The following is a 23,012-nucleotide window of genomic DNA, read 5'->3' as shown; positions in this document are numbered from 1 at the left end:
ACTGAAAGAAAATAATATGTAACACAGAAGTACCTTTTATATATTTCACAAAAACAGACAAGAGACTCCTGAAGAACAAGGTGGGTGGTGTGAAATGCTCTGTCAGATATGAAGAAGCATAAAGCTATAGCATTTAAGACAAAAGGAATAGTTCCAGCCATGCATGGAAACGCACTATATGTCAAAGACGACACCATTTGACATGAATATTCAACAAAAAGAATGAGCAACAGGCTATCACTGTGAAAAAAATAAAGTAGATCTTTCTCATATATTATACACAAAGATAAATTTCAGTTGTTAGAGATCTATATTCCAAAGCTAAAACTTTAAAACATATAGAAAAATGTTTTGAAGAAATGGTCAAGGCCACAACATAGGAGAGATTTCTCAAAGTACACATGGGAAGTGCAAATCTTAAACAATGATGGATTTTCTATTAAAATGGGCAATGTTATACACCCAAGGAGGGCATCCAAGTTAAAAGACAAGCCCCGTGCTGGCAGACTGTTCACGACCTATGCACCCAAATCATAAGTAAACACCAAGTACTAAAATAATTTACCTTATAAAAGCACAGGCCCATGAGAACACTGGTCCAACTTCATGCTTAGAAGATGAATACAAACATCTAGTAAAGGGGGAAAGATGCTCAATCACTGTTAATCAGGGAAATGTAATTTAAAGCTATAATGATACAAAACTTAATAGCAATTAGACTCAAAATTTAAAAGTCTGCAAATGCTAAGCATTGGCTAGGTTGTAACTACTTAAAATCTAGTAAAGTTGAAGATGCACAACCCTCTGGCCCAGAAATACCATCCCATATCAGATCTAGAGAAACTCCAGATGTGTGAACAAGGAGGAGACTTCCCTAAGAATGTCCAGGACAACACTATTTGTGACACACAAAACCTGGAAGGACTCAAATTCTCAACAGCATGAGCATGTGAATGAGCACCTCTGGAGGACAAGTGTGTTACCACGTGTTCATTATGATGCTTCGTACAGCAACTCTTGATCATCAATGAATGCGGGTGACCCAGGGCTACATCCACCAACATGGATTCATCTCAAATACAGTTGGATAAAAAGTTGGATGGTTTAAGGCAAGTGATATATCATTTATTTAAAGTTTAAAAGCATGTGAACACTGTATTATTTATGGATTGGTAAATATACATATAAGGGTATAAAAACATGGATGAGAATGCCGAGTTCCAAATTCTGGATAATAGTTTGGGGAAAAACAAAAGAGAACAGAATCAGAGATAATAGTTTGGAGAACAAGAAAGGGGGTAGAATGATTGGTATGATAATTTGGAGAGAAAGTGGGGAAATAGAATTAGAGAGAAGTACATTCAGGGCTTCAATTTTAATTGCTATTTTCTTTAGCTAAATAGGAGGCACAGTGGTATTTGTTATATAATTCCTATACTCTTTTGCATCCTTGAAATATTTTACAACAACAGTTACAAATATATTCTCCCTCCAAAGTTTATGGGATAGTATATTTACGTATGTCATTCATTCACCTTTGAACTGTAATGGAAGTTTGACTTACATAGGAACTCAAGATAGCTAATGTTAGGTCTTGTCAAAGAACAAGCGTACTAATCATACATAAGGTCACTAATACAATTTCCATGTATTTCTATTACAGTTTTGTATTTAGATTCTATATCTCATCTCACCTTGACTAGGAATGTATTTGTATATTCTTAACTGAAGAATGCCTATTACTATATATTATGTGATAGCATTAGGTATCAAACATTGAGTCCTGAGTTATATTTCTGCTCTCTACCCTCATAAGGACTAATGCAAACAGTCCTACTAGTTATCCTACTGGCTATCTTCCTACTGATTATCTCCTGCTCAGCACTTCTTTAAAAAAAAAAAATACGCCAAATGGAGTTTGTCAAAGAAGTAGGTAAAATACACAGATGCTAAGACAGGAAGAGAAAGGATTTAAGGGCCTGTCCATTAGCTTCAACCATTTCCACAAGTTTTATGAACAAAGGTTTCCTCTGATTTAAAGTCCAAAGGTGGAAGCATAAAGTCGGATGAGGAGGAGACATCAGTGGCGTCTCGGACAGCTCATGCCGACCTCTGAGATGGACTCTCAGCCTTCTTTCTGGATCGGTGGCCAGGGGGCTTTTCTATCATGGGAACTCCAGACCACAACCAGAGCTTTTTATTTACGAAGAGGCAAGTCATCAACATATCACTGAATTAACCCAGGTCGAGTTGCTGGAGAAGGAGGAGAAGGAGAAGAAGAACAGGCAGCAGAGCGCCTCGGGGAGGCCGAGGGCGATTAGCAATGCTGCAGAGGGCAAGAAACTGGAACAAAGCCTGTAGCATGGACTATGGATAGATTCCCTGAGGGCCAGACTTGCAGGATTGGATGCACAATCCTTCCTGTACTGGTATTTTTATTTGCTTTTGTAGTATCTTAAAGACATTATTTATAGATATCTCATTCATTCAAATAGTCTCATTTTACAGTATTACTACCAATCTCTTCCGTTAAAGAACAAAAAACCCCTAAAATTGTATTTAAAAAAAATCAAAATATTCCAATACTTTTTAATAGGAGGTAGTCCATTGCTCCACCTGAGGCAAGAATCTAAAATATCGAGTCAAACAGCAAACCCTCAACGGTTATTGACAACTCTGTGATATTTTCAGATTCATAATACCATACCTACAGGTATGTTCCTATTCAATTCAACTCTTAAAAGTAATTAGTGAATCTTGGGCTGGGGATGTGGCTTAAGCGGTAGCACGCTCGCCTGGCATGCTTGCGGCCCGGGTTCGATCTTCAGCACCACATACAAAGATGTTGTGTCTGCCGAGAACTAAAAAATAAATATTAAGGCTCTATCTGAAGTATGAGGAGTAAAAATTTGTTCCCATGATGTAGGCTCCCTATTTACCTCTTTTATTGTTTCTCTTGCTGAGAGAAAACTTTTCAGTTTAAGTAAGTCCCATTTGTTGATTCTTGTTATCAACTTTTGTGCTATGGGTGTCCTATTAAGGAATTTGGAGCCCGACCCTACAATATGTAGATAGGCGCCAACTTTTTCTTCTATCAGACGCAGAGTCTCTGATTTGATATCTAGGTCCTTGATCCATTTTGAGTTAACTTTTGTGCATGGTGAGAATATCCCCTTTGTATTAATCAGCTTTTTGTTGCTGTGACTAATATCCGACAAGAAAAACTTAGAGGAGGAAAAGTTTATTTAGGCTCATGGTGTCACAAGTCCATCGATGGTTGGGCCAACTCCAAGGCAGGGTGTGGAGGCTTGTGACAGCCTGGAAGCCAAGAAAGAGAAAGGGTCTGAGGACGAGACAAACCCTTCCAGGGCAGGCCCTCAGGTCTCCTTCCTCCAACTGGGACCCCTCTCAGCCTTCAATTCAGTGCATTAAACACGGAGCCCCTGTGATCCAACCAATGCCTAAAAGCCCTGTCTCCAACCTTGCTGCACTGGGAACCAGGCCTTCCATGCGTGAGCTCTGCGGAGGACATTCCAGATCAAACCACAGCCCCTCCTGCTTGTCTTCTATATGTTCAAGTATTTTTTGTTCAATTCAATTAATTGAAATGAATTGTATTTTTCCTTTGTCATAACTAATTAAACCTTCTAACAGCTCATTTCTTTCCTATAGGGAAACAAAACTAATTATTTAACATTTCTTACTATCAGTGGGCTGGACTGAATGATATTATATATACAAATACATACACACACACTTACATATACACACATGTATATTTAAACAATGAGATGGAGTTGAAGGCAAAGAATAAAGACAAACTCAATATATATTATACAGCACAAGCAATATAAAACAGTGACACATAATAACCAAATTTTCCTTTTAAGCACTTATATACAAACACAAAGTATACTAATTTAATCTGCAAGACAAGAGCCACACAATTAGTTTTAAGTGGACTACAAAATGATACATTATGTAAATTCAGAATCTCCATTCTGCTTATAAATTGCAAAAGCAACAAATTAATCATTTTGGTTGATCTTACAATGTTTTTTCTCTTCAAAGTGCCTCCTGATCCTCTTGCCCTCTATTTTACATTTGAGTAACTCACCAACTCTTAGAAGCGATCTCAAACCATTGTGTGCCCCTCATTAAACAGACTCTGAACAGTACGTACTCCTGCAAAAGTATGTTCCAAATGAAATGGCATATTCAGATGCACTCGGTGTATTACATAAAAATGCAAACACCACTGCAATAGGATCTGTTCTTTTCTTGAGATGACAGTTTGTCATGAGATTTAAGCAAAAGGAGCCCACAGTGTGCCAGGCCGTGCCACTCGGAGGCCACTGTGAATGTGACACATGGGGCCTGGCCCCAGGCAAGTATATTTCCCTTTGGTTGTCTTCAAACAGAATAAATTCTGGGATAAAGTAACTGTACATAGGAAATAAAAGGCTTGTTGAATTAAACTAATAGTAGTCCCACAATTTGCTTGTGTCAAACTTTCCTAGTTAAAATTTTATTTAATACTAAAAACAATTCTAACAAAGTTGAAGAGCTTTCACCATCCCATTATAAGTGCAAGGGAAACAAAGGCTAAAGAATTTAGATGATGGTAACCCAGTCTTTATCAGGGCAGAAGCAAATCTAGTAGCACTTCAAGGACTTCATCCAGCAAGCCACATGCTAGAAACTTTACCTTCTCTGTTATTTATGGCGATGAGCATATGTGGGATGATACCACAAAACTACTCTGTAAGGAACAATTGTGAAAGCTATTTAGACTTCTATGAGAACAAAACACATCTCACTTGCTCAAAGTGAGAACTGATTCTGAGGTGTACAACAGGTAAATTTTAGTAGGTTCTGAAGTAGATTCTAAAGTGCTCAGTGTCCAGGTTTTAAATAACTTGAGAAATGTCTTAAGTTTTTGTTTTTATTTTCTTTCCATTCAGAACAATGTTTGGATGAATCATGCACAAATGAAATGCAAACACACAGATCCAACTGCCTCTAAAATACTTAAAGATGTAAAAATGAACAGAACATCTCTTTGGCAAAACCTGTATTGAGCTTTCAAAAGCCCATATATTTGAAATACAGAAACATGAACATCAATGGATTCTCCCATTCCTCATTTCTCCCTCTGATGCCAGAACACTTTTTTAATTTAAAAAGCAAAGCTCTGTGTCATAATTAGTCAACATATTAAATCTCAGTTGAGTGGCACCTCTGAACACAAACTGACCAGACAAACAGATCGTGGCAAAATAAAACCCTTAATGAAAGGAAGTTGGCAAAAAATTGGGGTTTACCCACAAAAACTGTAATTTCTTACCAAGAACTGCATTCCCCAAATAGATGTGTGATTGTGTAAAGATCCATATGCACAATGAGCTAAAACAAATACAATTTTTTAATCTATAAATCATGGATACTAGAGCCCTGTACTAAGTGTGCAAATCATGCATGTGCACAACCGATCAGGAACATCCCAGGTTTTGTTTCCATTTGATGAGGATCAAAGGACAGACTCTCCACACAGGTTCAAGGTGTCAGAAAGGCCACTGTGGCTGCATTCACTTATCTAAGGTTAATGTCTGTTAATTAGGCTTCTGCGGCTAAACAGCTCATGAGGACTACAGTTGCACAAAAAGTAAACCTAATCCTTTAAAAGCTGAGCACAGCACACCAGGAAAGCACAACTGTTCCTTTCCCACTTAAGTTTTCCTTTCTGTGTCTCCAGAATAAACTACTCTAATACACACATTAACTTTATCTGCCATTTAACGTAGAGCAAAAGAAAATAAAGTTCAGAGTAGGCACCTACTGAGGTTGATCCACTAACTGAAGCTATCATCCAAGTCCATCTACAAATAATAAATGAAGGAGAGCATGTACTTTCATGTTTATTCACCAAAAGTGACTCTGGTATACAAGTTTCCAAAGAGTTTTTTCACATAAAATTGTTACTGTTCTCTGACAATAATGGCAGAGCTGAGACAATTATCTGGTAAAAGGAGGAAAAGGTGGAATTTGGGTCAAGAATCCAATGGTCGGGGGACTAACGTAGTAGGTATAGGCACAAACTCTTGTTTCTTAAATTCTTCTCTAAAGCATGATGGCTCTATTAAACCAAATGTCAGATGTCATGCAATTGGGTAGACGGACTTGGATGAGATAATGGAGTCAACAGGACAGAATGTGTGGAACCAGGACTTCAGTGAATACTAATAATGTTTCATGGTGTGTGATCTCTTTCGTTTGTCAAGTTTCCTATGAGATAGGCTCCTGCCCAACACTCTAATAAAATGCATGCTACACTAAGGTCTGGGCACAGGCTCCTCCTGAATCTCACTCCCTCGACATGGCCTGCTTAGGAACCTGAGCTCCAGGAGGACAATGGTGAGAGGTCAGCCTATTAAATAACAGGCATCCTCAGCCTCTTGGAGCTCAGGAAACCTCAGCTCCCTTTCCTTCGGATGGGTGCTTATCCATGGCAATCGTTGAAGATAGTGCCTCAGTCCATGGGGAGCAGGAATGGCAAGACTTTCTTTCAGAATGAAAATGATATTTCTGAGTTCCAAATTATGCAAAGAGGTGAGCAATGCAGGGATTCTTTGTGACTGACACACGCAGATGAAACCAGGGTCTCTTGAAGTGAGCATTTGCTATGCACAGATGATCACCTTGCGATTCCAGACTGTGACCTGGAGCAGTACGTACCAGCTCCTGCAGGAATCAGCCAGCTCCCCATAGGAGGGTGTCTCCTGTACCTAATGAAGGAGGCCACGTGAGTGCCCCCAGCAGGCACACTTCAGGGCAGAAGCTTGGCAAAGTCCTGCAGACTGAGCGTCCTTTGTCCAACTGCATGCACGCTTACGTGCAGGAAATCAGATGGCTGTCCTCTGGATACCCTGGCGTCTAGCTTGGTTTCCTCCTACAATCATGGGGGGAAGGAATCTCATTGGCCATTTATACTGCCATTGGCAGAATTCTGTCACCCACAAACAAAAATTCATGGTGGAAATGCATTTGATGCTTTAAATTTATCCAGTCTTTTTCTGTCCTGCATTCACTAGAGAAAGTAAAATAATTTTAAATAAATTTGGTTTACAAATGCAACAATTGCATCCCTAAATTCTTTGCATTACCTAAATGTATGATGCTGATAAAAAAGGAAGCATTTTTTAAGTGAATGTTTTCTGTCAGCATTATAACCACAATGGTTACATGATGTGATCATTTATTTCCTAAATCCGTAGCACATGACTCCCAAATGAGTTCAGAAAATATGTACAACTGGGTTATACAATTGTCAAGAACTATTTATTTTCTGTTTAGTTGAAATATTTGTAAAGGCTTTGTGAATAAATACTAATCATGTCTATTCAGATCTGTAAGGTGCTAAAGATTCTGTTTAAGTATTCCATGAAGATGCCTTAATATTTCTATAAGTTTTATTAGACCTACACTCTTGGTAAAAATTTGTCTTTAAATGTCTCTGCTTATTAGTTCAATTATTTTTCTAATTTCTTATGTTAAAATCACTCATTCATTAAGTACTCTACCTTTAAAACAGAAATAACAAGCTTGCTTTCTAAAACAGAATTTTATTTGTTCTTTGAACGTGGATAAATAATCTGGGATTTTTTTCGTTTCTGTTTTTCAATTAATCTTTACTTTGAGGTGCTTGTAAATTCTTAAGCAGTTGCAAGAAACAACACTGAGATCCTGGGGACCTTTCCCTGGTTTTGCCTGAATGGTAACATTCTTCAAAACTAGTGCAACATTACCACTGGACCATGTTCCAGTCAATGGAACACCCAGACCACAGGGTCCCTCCTGCTGCTCTTTCACAGCCGTGACTTCTCCCTCCTCTGCTTCTACCCTCTCTGGAACCCCAGACAACCACTATTCTGCACCCGTTTCTATTGTTTTATCATTTCCAGAATGCTACAGGACTGGAAGCACTCGGCGTGACCTTTCAGAACTGGCTTCCTTCCCCCAGCATGATGCCCTGCAGATCCACCCAGGGTACTGTCGGCATCGGCTGCTTGCTCCTTTTTTGCTGTGGACAACAGATGCATGGCATGGATGTGCCACCACGTGGTTGGCCATCCTCCCGCTGAACGAGGGGTGGCTTCCAGGTCTGGGCTAATGTGAGTAAAGCTACTATATTCATTTGCGCACAGGTTTGTGTGGGAACAGAAGTCTCTACTTCTCTAAAATAAACAGATAAGCAGGTGACTACGTGTCCCATGGTAAACAGATATTTAGCTTCTTAAGAAACTACCATACTTTTTCCAGAGTCACTCTGCCATATGACATTCCAACTAGCAGCGCATCAGACATGAATACTTGGATTTCTCCATGCTGCCAGCATTTGGTGGTGTCACTATTCTGTATCTTACCTATTCAGTTACTTTGCTGGATGCTCTAGATAAGATTTGCAGGTTCTAGTAAAGTTTATAAATCTTACCTTCCTTTACACCTTCATTTACAATATTTTTGCCTTAAATGTTTCCTCTATTTTTAGATTTACTAGACAGTGGTAAAGCTTTTGCCATAACCCTCAAACACAATTTAGAAAACTCAGGAGTAGAAGGAAAATCCGTTGTATTTACTGGTATTTGTGCTTGCTCTCTTCTGCTTCCAGAGGAACATTTCTGTTTAGAGATCTTCCTTTGGCTATTCTTTCGGAGTCAATTTGCGGGCAACAAATTCTCTTATTTATTTATTTATTTTTAAAGTGAGAATGTACTGATTTCTCTTTGATTCCTAAGGATAGTTTCACTGGGTATAGGATTCTGGTTGACAGTTCTTTTCTTTCTTTGAAAAGTATCTTGCCCTTCTTTCTAGCCTTGTTGGTTTCAGATGCCATTCAAACTGCCTGATCCCTATAGGTGAGTAATATTTCTTGGCTTCTTTCAAGATATTCTCTTGTCTTAGTTCTAGGAAGTCCCTCTGTGTTGTGTGTTGGTATGGATTTCTTTGGATTGTTCCAGTTTGGGGTTTGCTTACCTTCATGAACCTGTAATTTTATGTCTCTTGAGATATATGGGAAGTTTTCAGCCACTGTTTCTCTGAGCCCAAGTTTACTTTCATCCTCCCTTCTGGGCTTCTGTTATAAACTTTAAATGCTCCCTACAGTCCCACAGGTCTCTGAGTCTGTTTTGTGGTTGTTTCCCAGACTCTTTTCTCTGTGTTGTGAAGACTGTGATGTCTATTCTTCCATCTCCAGTTGGCTGACTCTGCCCTATCTTTTCCATTCTTCTGCAGAGCCCACCCAAAGTGCATTATAACTCAGAAATCCAGGCTCTCCACCCGGCCTTTGCCCGTGCTGTTGGGGTGTGCCGACTTCAGCTTTCCTTTGGTCTTGGGCTGGAGCCAACTGGTTATTGTCTAACAGCTTTCTATGGTGCCTGGGGACCTTCCCTGGATCTTGGCATTTCAGGTTGACAGTTTCTCAGCTCCAAGTCTGGGATAATGCAGTTAAAGAACATTCCAGAAACTCATCCCTGCATTCTTCCCTGGGTCCTGGTTTTTAATGTCCACATTTTTTTTTCCATTTTTCCTTTAATTCTTCAAACCTCATAAAAGTTTTGCCAATGAAAAAATGGATTCAATGAATATATAAAGAAAATAACTATGCTCTTATAATACTTCTCAAAATGGCCTGTGGTTATATTCTCTAGGAACTGGGAATTCAATGAATTTTTTAAGAAGTTGTGATGCCAATTATATCATACCTTACAAATATCATTTGCCAGTTAAAAAGACTACCCCACTTTTTTTTTTAATTTTAAAAATTTTCGTGAGCCTGTGGTCTGAAGTTATCATCTCCCAAAGTACCTAGAGTGAGGCACCAAAACATATTCTCCTCCTAAAAGAAGTTGAGACCACATGTCAGCTTGCCAGGACACCTCAGCATAAACCTTTATCTGGGAATAATTACTACTTGTAATTGTTAATGGTGTCTTTTTCATTCTCCAAAGTGTTCTACTTTGCATATTTGGTTATCTTATCTATGATAATCATGAAAACAAAGAAAATGAAAACAGCAGGCATACTCACCTCCCATGAGTGCACCCTCCTCAGCACACCAAGTAGTAATTCAGCATTCCTCAGTGTAAATTAATATTTATTTTTTAAATTTTTATTATTGGTTGTTCTAAACATTACATAGTTCTTGACATATCATATTTCATACATTTGATTCAAGTGGGTTATGAACTCCCATTTTTACCCCGTATACAGATTGCAGAATCACATTGGTTACACATCCACTGTTTTACATATTGCCATACTAGAGTCTGATGTGTTCTGCTGCCTTTCCTATCCTCTACTATCCCCCCTCCCCTCCCTTCTCCTCCCATCTTCTCTCTCTACCCCATCTACAGTGTAAATGTTAAGTAGCTCATCTGCAGGGGCCACTTTATTTTCTTAGCAGGAAATTCTTACTTTATATCTTGTGTTTTTACTATAAAGCATAACACCTAGGATGGTAAAGGGTAACTAAATAGTAAAATAGTTGCAAATATATATGCTAGAATTATAAGAATACCAAAGAATGCTAGAATTCTGACAATGAAATGAGCCACCGAACACCAATTTAACATGTAATTGCCAAGCGTTTAAAATGAAACTTTTATATGAGAACATAATTTGCCATCTTTTCAAACCTAAGATCACTAACCTGTGCTCCAATAAAAGTTCCATAAACATCAAGAGATATTTTTTCAATGTTCTCAGATATACTTAAACTCATAATTCTATTAAAATATAAGATAATCTGAAAGGATTAAAAGAAAATTAATAAAATTATAAGTGATAATATCCCTATTATCATATTTTTAAAACAATCATTAAGGTAAAATACATATTATCAGTTCATAGGGATCTGCTAGTATATGTTTCCCTATGGTTTAACTTTTTATAACTAATATACGAATTCTATAATCCAAAAAATTATATCCTAAATATTTTGAAAAGGAAACAATAATGTGGTGAAAAATTTAAAGGGCATTAATACTAACTTTCAAGAATTTAGTTTAACAACATTTACTTAAGTTAGAAGTGGTTTAAGGCATTCACAACATCCTTGTGTGTTTTTTTAAAAAAATTATTAGGCTAATATGATGTTTGTAATTTTTCCTATAATAACAGGCAAACTTTCTTGCAGATTACAGGAACTTGAATTCTTCTAACCACCATGGTTTACCTTATCAGTGAAAGCCAATTTTCACCGATTTTGAAATATGTACTGTATATATCAATAAAAACATAGTCAATTAAATAATTTGATTTCTCAGAGTCATTTAGTTTTTGTTAATACTTAAAACATTAACTATTAATGTCCAAATATTCCTGATCTTCTAAATTCATATTTTTAATGTCATAAATCTCAGAAGAATGATAATAATAAACTGATGTCCTTTGACAGTTACTAAAATGACCAGTTTTATGACATGATGGTCTCCAAATAAATACATACATTTAAATTATCATAAAATTGAATATTTGTTTAAAAGAACTTATGAACATCAAGATAAATCCTATCAAACAAAACTTCCTATGAAAATGAACAGCTATATTTTTATGTTGAAAATCAAATTCATTATTACAGATATCATATGAATAGAATAACTTCACTATTGCATTAACATTGTCTTGGCTATATGATGGTTAATCAATCGTATGTGTCAACATGGTAGAGCTGTGGGGCATGCAGATCCTTGGTCAACACTACTCTACATACGTCTGTGAGAATGTTTCTCAATGAGATTAACATTTGACTAGGTAGATGGAGTAAAGCACATTGCCTGTATGTAATATATACACATTCTATTGGTTCTGTTTCTTGTGAGACCCTGACTAGTAAATGTACTGATGAGAATAATAATATAGCTGATATGAACACATGATTTTTTTTTAGACAAAATCCATATAAATTCTCAAGTCCCTGCTATTTTAACAATTCATCTAGTTGTAAAGTTTACCAGTTTGGGTAAATTTAACTATATTAGAATCTTACTTTTCTTATAAAATTTTGAATAATAAGTTAAAATTATAGAGGTGATTTCAGAAATTTTGGTATGGGTCAGATTTGGGGAGTTGGAGAAAGGGTGACCCATCATCGAATGGGTCCTGAATACTCCATTGCAATACTCTCAATATCAAACATTGTGACTAACGTGTCAAAGATTAATATATATAACATGTAGATAGAAACAAGAGATTAAGAACATGCACATAAACATTGCTTATAAAGGAGGAAAAATCATGTAACTTTCCAATTTGCTTCTAACAAACACAATGTATGGCAGATATTTGCTTTATGAAAATATATTTTAAAGGCAATAATACTATTATGATTTTTTTTTAATTTTTTTTTATTAGCTACACATGACATTACAATGATCTTGGCAATTCATACATTTGAATCAATTGGGGTATAGTTCCTCATTTTTCTGATTGTACAGATTGCAGAATCACACTGGTCATAGAGTCACCTATAAACAGACAGTAATCATAATGTCTATTCTATTCTGCTAATTATGATTTTTTCTGAGCATTTCAGTTACAGTTTTCTATTTTTACCAAATTTTTTTTAGGGGAACTAAGTCTTTTCAAGCTTGCTAAATTTACATTCTACAGTTCTTAAGATGAGTAAAACCTATGTATTAAAATGGTCAAAAACTTATTTATGAACCCACAGACTTTATTTATAAACCCGTACGGTTTACTCACAAACCCGCAGAGTTCTTTCTGGTGAGAACGTATAAATGTCATGCACACATAGGCAGAGCAGTGCAGTGACGTATTTGCGCTGTTACCATTGTCTTCCCTCTTACTTACTGCAAATGCACCCAAGATCCATGATGAATGGAGGGTGCGCCAAGGTGCTCACTTAGATTCTGAAGTAACTGTAATGATGATAATCATGATGCTGACAATGCCAGTAATCTCTGACATTTACACAGTGTTTACTGTATGTAAGAGCTGCATATAAATAAACCAATTTATCCCCCACAAAACCGCAACAAGGTAAGTTCTACCATATTTGTTTTACAAAGGAGCAAATGGAGACAAAATCCAAATTCTCTAACTGTGTAATATACATTTAATAACTGTTATCCTCAATCTGATATTAAAAACTAGTTACTCCAATAATGAATTAAGAGCTAAATTATGATGCAAACACTACAGACTATTATTCATACACTTAGAAATGAAGATGATACAACATGGAAAATGAATATGATATAATGTTGGAAAATAATCAGAATATAAAATATAAAGTGCTATGTCCACGTCAATTGTGACATTGCAGACATCAGCTCTGATAAAGGCCAGGGAGGAGCTGCAGTGCAGCATGGTATGGACCTCTGCCTCTGAGGTCCTGACCCCCGGCTTTCTCCAGCTACTTTCCTGGACTAAAGACCTGGGGGCCCCAGTCACCCAGTCATTAGGCCAAAGGAGTTCTTCCTCATCCGCCATCTCTCCACAGCCCACATGCTTCACTTCACCAGGGCCTCCCTTTTCAAACTTTGCCCTCTGTTTAAAATTGGTGTGGACATAGCATTTTATATTTTATATTCTGATTATATATTCTGTATCCAAAACATAAGTCACTGCTTCTCTACCTTTATATGCTCCTTCATTGGAACAGGAAATTTTTAAATTTTCCTTTTATCCTCAAAATTCAGAGGGTCTTCAGATTGTCCTCAAAAGTGTCAATTTTTTGAGGCGCCTTCTATGGTGGTTTCCTCCCCTTGCTGCAAATTGAAGGAAACGCGCACATGTGACCTCACCCTCTGCCCCTCCATACCTGTACCTACTCCAGCAACTGTAATAGGCATGTTCCCTGTGTCCATGGTCCTAGAGTGTGCCCTCCACACTCCAGAGCTGCTCTCAGGGCCAGCTAGACATCTCCGCACAGGCACCCTGCCAGCACCCACTCTCACCATTCACAACAGGTCACCATCCTGCCCACAACTGAACTTCATATTCCTGTTTCTCCCATGGACACCCCATTTCTCCAGTTCTCCAGGAATGAACTACAATGCCAAGTCACTCAAGATCTGTCAAATACAGCTCCAAGCTCTGTGGCTTTCCCACCTTCCACATCTCCTCTCTGTTCTAGAAGAGCAGCAGCCAGCCTTCTGGCCTCACACTCTCTGTGTTCATTCCTAGGGCAGGGAGTCACTTGCATTCTGTTACTCCAGGAGGGCTTTGCTGGTGACTCCTAATCAGCTGTGCTCTTTCCATCTTTAAAACTTCATGATGCTTTAAAACTTCAGTGGTAATACACTGATGATGATGTTTGACACCCTATAACCATTAAATTCAACCACATGGAATTGCTGATGATTTTCTTTGAAAATGGTAATTCCATATGGCTCAATCCAACATGTCTTTTGGTTTCAGATCCCCAGAGAGGGAGTTCCAGATGAAGATAGGGGCTGAGTTTTGTCTTTCACTGAACCCCTGAGAAGCCCAGACTATTGCAAGTATTTGACAAAATAGAGACTTTTCAGTCAATAAAAATATCTTATTCATTGATATCTGTAAAATCAATAATCAATAGTGATTCATCTAACTGAATATGAAATAGCTAATTGTTTCACCAACCAGTCTACATGATAGAAAGGAGGAGCCTGAGAAAGTTCTGGTTATATATATGGATTCAAGGGGCTGTTTTAAAATCACTTATTTTTGAAGGAAACATTCTTGGATTTAGAGGTTGACAACTACAGTGAAAAGCTTTTTAGTTGACTGAAATTAAAAAAAAAAATCAAAACAGTTTTTAGCACATGCACTTCCCTTATAAAATCAAATTGCCTGAAAGCAAAGCACAGCAGTTTGTGCACAAAGCTTCTTGTCTCACCACCAGCATCGGGAGAGGCAGGAGAATGACAGGGGCAATTTGCATTTCTATAGCTTCTTTGTGTACCCACATTCCAAAAGCATTTCACAAAGCAATAAATATCAGGGCACAGAAGAGGCAGTGACAGGATGTGGATACCAGGACAGAGGACCCTGGCAGTCAGACACTGAGCCCCCAGGCACAGCAGTGGTCACACATAGTTATAAACATGAGAGCAATTAATGGGTGTTCCTTAAGAGAGGGGGGAAATGTGTCCCGGGTCCTTCCCCATCCCAGGACTTCCTCCTTCCTGCCCCCACTGTCATTTCAGGACCTGTGCCCTCTGTCTGCAGGCACCCACAACAAACCAAGGTTTCAACTGCTGCTCCATGGCTCTGTGGGGCTGTCCATCAACCGCCTAACTAATTCCTCCCATTCCTACCAAAATCATGACTTCTGATGCATCTGGCTTCAAGGGTGGAGGAGTGGCAGGGTGCCATGGAAGCACAGCTCACCCATCATGTTGGGGCCTATTCTAGGGGCGACTTGACTGAATGGTGGAGAAAACGCACACAAAGGGGTCTTTCTGCTGCTGCAGACTTCCTTCCTGGCCAGCTCAGGAAGGGGTGCTCCCCTCCCCGGCAGGGTGTTCTCAGAGCCAGCTGTGAAGGGGCCTGAGCCGGCCAGCTCTAGTGCCTGGAGCAGCAGCTTTGACTGTCCTCCAGGGGTCACAGTCGGGTTACAAATCCCTTGCAGCACAGGGACTGAGCAGCCTGATTGGGAACAATTTATTCGAATGCTTCTTCATTAAGATTCAAATGGAACAAGTAAGGTAGAAATTGAACAGACCCAGAAATTGTGCCTGGCTGCTCCTGTAGTCAGTAAACATTTACCACCAAGCCCAGCTCGTGGGGTTCTCTCCCCCTCTCCTCAACTCGGGGTTGTTCTTCCAACCCTTCCTGCTTGCTGTTTTAATGCATAATTAAGAAGGTCAGAATTAATGAAGCAGTGTGGAGTAAAGTTCAAGGAATCCCCAGGCACTATTTATTCTATTAGATCTCGGGCACGAATGTCAGGTTGGCAGAGTAAGCGGCATCAGCCATGGGGCTGGCCGCATCCCAGGAAAGACCCACCCAGGGCGACTCACCTGCACCGTCAAGTCATTCTGAAGCTCCTTCCCTGCAAAAATCACACGCAGCTGGCCAGCTGGAACCCCCTGTCGCTTAGCAACCACTTCCTTGAGCTGGAAGATGCTGGTGTCAGAATCGACCTCCACAGGGAAACCATGGCTGGAGTTGAATCTGACAAACACTGACCAAGAAACGGAGGAGAGGAAAGAGCCAGAGTTACTCAAAGCCCTTAAAGGCAACTGCAGCCCTTCTGAACCCATTTACCCCTCACCTGCCCTTCAGTGAAAGGCACGGGGGTTTTCTTTCACTTATAACAGAAACTTAATACAATAGAGCAGTGTTTGGGAAAAACAGGGTTTCCCCGTGGGGTTTCCCTTTCACACATTAGTCAGTGACCCGCAAACCAACATTGCCTTTTCCCTTTGACATCCATCCTGGGACACGGCTGCTTGACTGGAATTGTGAGATCCCCAGAGTTTGCCAGAGATTCAGCTCAGAAGCTCAGACAGCCCCAACCAAGTCTGGCTCCTCCACTGTTAAAAATCAAAGGCAATGTGTTAAACAGAAAATCCCAGCCAGGTTGTAGACTGGGGGACAGCCCCTTGGGCTACCGGGCCGAGAGGTTCCGTTCCGCTCTACAGATGCAATTATTTGCTTCTCTTTTAAAGCCAACCCCTCATGTCTCTATTGGAAGCATGTTCCAGGGGACCACAGACTGAACCCCCGCTGTCGGCAGGCTGTCTTGTCACTTAACATCGCCCCGCACCTCCTCAGTCTCTCACGGCTGGCTTCCCCCTCACTACCCTACGACAGACAGACAGGCTCTCGTGAAATCTTTTCAAGATTCTTGCACTAGCTTCCCGACTGGAGTCTTGGTCCTTACTTTTCCCTCCCAAAAACGCTTTACTCCATTCTGCAAAATAAGTTTTACTAATTCAGAGCTCTGACCTTGTGCACCATTCAAATCCTTCAAAGCCTCATCCTGTCCTCTGGGAAGAAAAGGCAAGGCCCCTCCTCTGGTACAAACCACACTCCAGCATTTTCTAGGTTAGTTCCTGCAGGTATTCTGCTAATGAACTGCTCTCAGAACACTCTTGCACCCAATGTCTTCCCTTTACTCAAGCCCCCCTGCCCTTCATCTCTTCTGCTGAATCCCAGCCCCTCATGTCCAAGTGGGATATCCTTCAGGGGGCCTCTTCCTACCAGCCCCAGCAAGAAACTGACCTTGCCTATTCAGGGCTCAGGGACGTTCATGGTGCACCTCTCACTCCACACGGCACACTCCTCGGGGAAGCAGCATACCACTGGGGTCAGAAGTACAGTGTTATGGTTTAGATGTGAGGTGTGTCCCCCAAATATTCATGTGTGAGACAATGCAGAAAAGTTTAGAGGTGAGATGATTGGGTTATGAGAGCCCTAACCCAGTCAGTGCACTAATCCCCTCATAGGGATCAAGTGAGTGGTGACTAGCCAGTAAGGTGTGGCTGGAGGTAGTGGGTCATTGGGGGCGTGCCTTTGGGGTTTATATTTTGTATGTGGTGATTGGAGACACTCTCTGCTTCCCAGTATGATGTTTTGAGCTGCTTTCTTCCACTCTTCCACCAAGAAGTTCTGCCTTGCTTTAGGCCCTGAAGAATGGAGTCAGCCATCTATGGAGTGAGATCTCTAAAATCATAAGCCCCCAAATAAACTTTTCCTCCTTAAAATTGTTCTTGTCAGGTCTTTTGGACACAGTGATGAACAATGCTGATTAAAACAACATGTTTCAGAGTTAGGAAGACCTGTCACCAACCCTATGTGCTCCTTTATGTACTCAGTAGGCTGAGGGCAAGACTCTTCAGGTCTCAATTCCTAATCTTAAAAATAGGAATAAACTGCAGACAACGTTATGTGATGCATTAAATAAATATTTAAGTGCTTAGATAGTAACCTTCAAAAATGGTGACTATTTAAATATGTCTTCACTATTTGGGGCATTCATTTTACCTTCTCTAAAAGATGTTAAACTTCTCAAGAGTGGATACTCTCATTCATTTACTGCCTTACTGCTTTTAAATGTAGCACTAGAAGATCTCAACTTGATTTGAAACAAAATAATAATTACAATGTCAATAATCATCAGGCACTAACACATGCCAGATGCTACACCTTACAGGAGCTTTTATCTGAGCCCCTCAAGGATCTGGTCAGGTTGCTATTATTGTCCTTTTATAATAGAACAGTGAATGAAGGCCCCGAGAATTGAAATCACTTTCCTAAGGACATCAACTTCTTTGTAATGAAATCATAATTCAAATTCAGTTCGATCTCACTCTCAAACTCATCCCATTTTTACTGTAATAGGATGCCTGAAACATTCTCAGGATTGTCCACATTCCTTTCCCTGATGATAAAAAGATCACAATGATGACAAAAAAAGGCCTTCCTAACATAATTCAGATATTCCCTTCACTGTTAACTAGTAAAAAATGGGATTAAAAATAAACAACAAACAAAACAATATCCGCAGAACTCCAGTGAGAAGCTAAGACCAAGGATCAAGGAATGATGGTCTAAGATGCAGTGAAATGAGAACAACAAAAGGGAGCAGGTGGCGTCAGAGAGGCCACCAGAGTAAGAGCCTGGCACGAGGTTAGCATGGGGGAGGTTTAGGAAAAGCAAGGACTGGAAGTGACGAATGTTCCAATCAAAGAAAATTCCTGAAAAAATCCCAATGCAGAGGAGAGGGCACTGTTGATGTACTTGTAAGTAGATTGACAGTAGAGGAAAAGAAAAATGTACTGGGGGTCTTGAGATATAGTCACAGCATTCTCAGATCAAAGACTACAGACGGCCAATCTACCAGGTGAGGACCAGAACAGGCGAGGGCTACACAGGACAAAGACGTGGCCCAGTTCTAAATCTGATTCCCTGCTACTGGGAACAAATTTTCTAAAAAAAGCAAAACACCATAGGGGTGTGTGTGTGTGGGGGGAACATTTAGGAGGAAGCAGCTGGGAACTACACACAAGCTATCAGAAACTGCAAAAACCCAAGAGATCCTCAGTTGATGGGTTTCCTCTCGGGGTTGAAATCATGGGAATTTATTGCAAAGGCAAAAATTATAAAGGAAAATAATGTAAAAACTGTACAAGAAAACTGTACAACTATTGAAGTCATCGGTGTCTTCACAAATTTTTTCTATAGATAGAGCATTTTAAGTTATAAACCTCAAGATGAATTTGGGTAAATCATACAAATACTATAGAAATGAATATTTCTGAGTAGCAAGTCTGAGATATAATGTGAAATTTATCTATTATAAAGATTAACTAAATATAATAGAAAGATTTACCAAATACATAGTAGGTATTTGGCTACTAAAACATTTCCATGAATGAGAAGAAATAATTTAAGAAAAAGTAACCTGTCAATAATGGAATGCCATGTGAAAAATGACTGGTATCATTTCCAGTGGGTCTTGGCCTTTTTTGACACACGTGAGAAATGTGTCCTGTCCCATTCTATACTAGCTCCTTCACTCCAGCTGTGATTTCCAAAAGAGGAGAGGAGGCAGCACCCCACCCTTTCCCTTATAGAAAGCGGAACATCTTTATAGTCAAGAAAAAAGAAATTCAAATCCTGGATGTGCCACTTGGCTCATTTTATAATTTGAGACAAGTTATCTGGTGACCTTGACTCTCAGTGTCCTTATCTGCTGAATGAGGGTAATATATATAACCTCAAGTGCCTGTTACATAAGACTTATTGAGATAATGGATGCACTAGAAAATTTCAGGAGCAGTAGAAATAGTCCTTAAAACAGGGCACTCAGTACGGGCAGGTTGGTGCTCCTAAAATCGTTCCCACCTTGAGCCATCCAGAGGAGGTGAACTAGTCACAGCAACACCCACTGCAACAGAGGCAGGTTAGATGGAAAGTGGGTAAATACTACATAAAGCAGACAGATTTCCTGGTTTCTGTTCCTCTTGATCAGATACAGAAAACTTCTACGGATAAAGAGTTATAACAGAATTTGGCTTGTCTCCATTTCTTCAACTTATATTAGAAGTTTGCATTGTGTTAATAATTTTAATGATACCTATTAGAGCACCAGAACTAAACACCATGTCAAAAAGCGTCATCAGTAAAGCATATTATCACTAAACACCAGAATGCTCTGACAAGGAAAAAGATAAGGAGTCAAATCTGTGTTCATCTTTAGCTTATCCCTAACCAGGGCTCAGGAGTCTCAGAGGATGAGGAAGTGACTGGAAAGGAAGAGGAAAAAGAATCCCTGGTTGTCTGGTCTTTATATTTCTTTTAAGGTCATTTTATTTGTACAATCTGACCAGGGTATCATTCACCTCTGAGGAGGATCCTTACACGACTCTGGATGTTTTCCAAGCAGCCATTCTGCTCTTCCTGCATGGGAGCAGGGACGACTGGAGCACTGGATTAGTCAAGCATCACCCCATCCACCTAGTCATTGGTTCAGTGGTGACATTTATTCCCCTGGTCAGAGTGACTCTGAAACACAGGTGATGTAAGGTAGACTAATCAAAGTGAGACCCAGGACTGCCACAGGGTTGACGTAGAAGTACTTTCAGATGGCATGAACATCATGTGAGGGCTACACATTTTTGTTGAAAGAAACCGAGAAAAGCAAAGCCCACAGCAGACCACTCAGTCAACTAGTAAACCCGCTGCCCCTACTGGGGACAGGGCAATTCCTCCTCAGGAGGGAATGCCCTGGGTTCTGTAGGCTGTTTAGCGCCACCTGCAGGCCAGTAAGTAAAGGAACTCATACTCCTGGGGTGGCAAAAAACCAAGCCCAGGTTTCCAAAGGTCACTTGTTGAGGTGTTTCCTCTTCACCTTGGAGAATATCACCAAGTCTGCTATCACCACCATAAGCAAACAAGCCTTCTTCACATTCCCCTCCAGTTACTACCCTATTTTCTGCATAAAAAATTTCACTGAGAACTTCTGATATGTATATTCTTCATTTTTAGACATTTGACATCATTTTGCAAATACACATTTGAAGACTGCTCTTGGCAAAGCAATGTCCTGCACATTTCTAATCCCATCACCACTTCTCTCTTTCCACAATTGCCTTTTCAGAGGTATTCCATACTGTTGGCTGGAATTGAACCCCGGGCACTGTGCACGCCAGACAAGTTCTCGACCACCCCAGCCTCCTGTTCTGATATGGCCTTTTCTCTTGATACCTGGTGTCACATCCTCCTGGTTTTCTCCTACGACACAGGACAGCTTCATCTTCAGATTATTCTCCTTTGTTTTACCTGCAGATTCTGGGGTAACCCAGGTCTTTTTGGACTATTTCTTTGTTATCCATGTATTCGCCCAGGCAACTACATCTAATCCCATGGTAATGCAAGGATATGTCAGGAGCTTCCAAATCTTTACTCCCAGGAGTGCCACCTCCCTAGACCTCTCCCTATATCTACCAGCATTTGAGACACTCCATGTGGATACTCAAGAGGTTCACTAAAATGAACATTCTCCTCCCACACCAACCCTGTCTCAACACTTTTCCTTACTCCTACTGTCTTTGATTCATCCATAAACATTGTTAACTACATCTAAAAATATATCACCAAACTATCGAACTCTTACTTTTGACAAATGCCATTGTGTTTTAAGCTGCTATTATCTTTCCCAGACTGCCACTGTGGCCACCTAGCTAGTCTTCCTGCCTCCTTGGTGTTGTGGATTCATTTCCACGGAGCCGTTAGTGGACTTTTCTTTTATTCAAGTAAATCAGATCAAGTCACTACTCAACCCTAACTCTCCTGTGAGTCCCCTCTGGCCTCAGAAGAAAACATCCACCCCTTACTCTGATTACTGAGCCCTCAGTGGTCAGCCTCTGTCAGCCTCTCCAAGCTCACTTCAGACTGCTCTTCCACCAAGCTGCCACCACGTTCTAGCCACAGGTCCCCACTGTGGAGCCCTTGCCTCAGCTGAGTGCATCTCACGGGAGAGCGTCAGAATTTACTAAGCAAAACCTGCTTCAGTCCCGATTCCTTGCGTTCATTGTTTAGGTCACTTGCTGAAGGACTAAGCTTATTAGGTATTTACCTCGGGGCCCTGCTCGTGAAACCTGTAGGAGACTTCAAGTCCCTGAGATCCAGCTTAAGAAGTAATAACTAAAGGACACATGTGCATGGTCATTTGTGTGTGTGTATGACTATGTTCATATCCGAGTTAACAAACTATGTGCATGGCATATATATAATAACACACACTGCGTGTGTGTGTGTGTAATTAGTCTATGACGTTTTAATCTACTAAATAATCAGAAAGGATATACATATATATATGCTTGTAGGTATGTAAACACATGTTTTACATATACATATTTATACTCAGATTTTATAAGCCTAGATAAATCAAGTGCCAATTTGGGTACTCTACTGTACATTTTAAATTTGTATTTTAGTGACTTCTTTCTTAAATCCAGAAAAATACCAAGTATGAAAAAGAACATTTACAATCCAGGGTTAAATCTGATACAGAGTGCAAGTTTGACCAGTATATATTCATTTACACCATCATTGACATTTAAAAAAAAATTGTTTTGAGCAATATATTTATTGTGTTATTATAAAGATCCATATTACTATTAGCTATGACCCTTTTTAAACCATTACCTGTATCACACAACTTGATGATAAGCTGTCTGATATCTCCTCGAATAGGTTCTTACATAATTCTTGATTCCTAATCATCTTTTAAGTTCTTTGTGGACAGAAACCTCATTTTCTCCCCCCATACTCACTGCCACAGTTTAAACAACAAAAAAAATGAAAGCCAGGAATTTCTCATTTTGAAACCCCTGAGTAACCCACTAGAGATAAAGCCGCTGCAGGAAATGACTTCCCAGCTCTCAGCCCGAAGCCAGGTGCGGTCTGCCTGGCAGGAGGTGGCCTGTACACGGGAGGCAAAACAGTCTTCCAGGCTTGAGGATGCAGATTCAGAGCCTGGTAAACCTGCCTCT

General features: G+C 39.8%; 1 protein-coding gene across 4 annotated transcripts in view; it reads right to left on the bottom strand.

Moving 5' to 3' along the window:
- Prkn (parkin RBR E3 ubiquitin protein ligase) overlaps positions 1–23,012 on the bottom strand; it is a 1,229,219-nt gene that overhangs the window by 997,789 nt on the left and 208,418 nt on the right. For all 4 annotated transcript variants that reach the window (XM_046449311.1, XM_058580947.1, XM_058580948.1 and 1 more), the window contains exon 2: positions 16,029–16,192. In XM_046449311.1, coding sequence (XP_046305267.1) covers positions 16,029–16,192 — 164 coding nt within the window. The remainder of the gene's footprint in view (positions 1–16,028; positions 16,193–23,012) is intronic.

The sequence above is a fragment of the Marmota monax genome, unplaced genomic scaffold (genome assembly GCF_021218885.2).
Source record: "Marmota monax isolate L192 unplaced genomic scaffold, Marmota_monax_Labrador192_F-V1.1 WCK01_AAM20220418_F8-fsc00083, whole genome shotgun sequence".
Classification (NCBI taxonomy): Eukaryota; Metazoa; Chordata; class Mammalia; order Rodentia; family Sciuridae; genus Marmota; species Marmota monax.
Note: the sequence above shows the minus strand (reverse complement) of the source record. Positions and strands in the feature narration are given on the sequence as shown.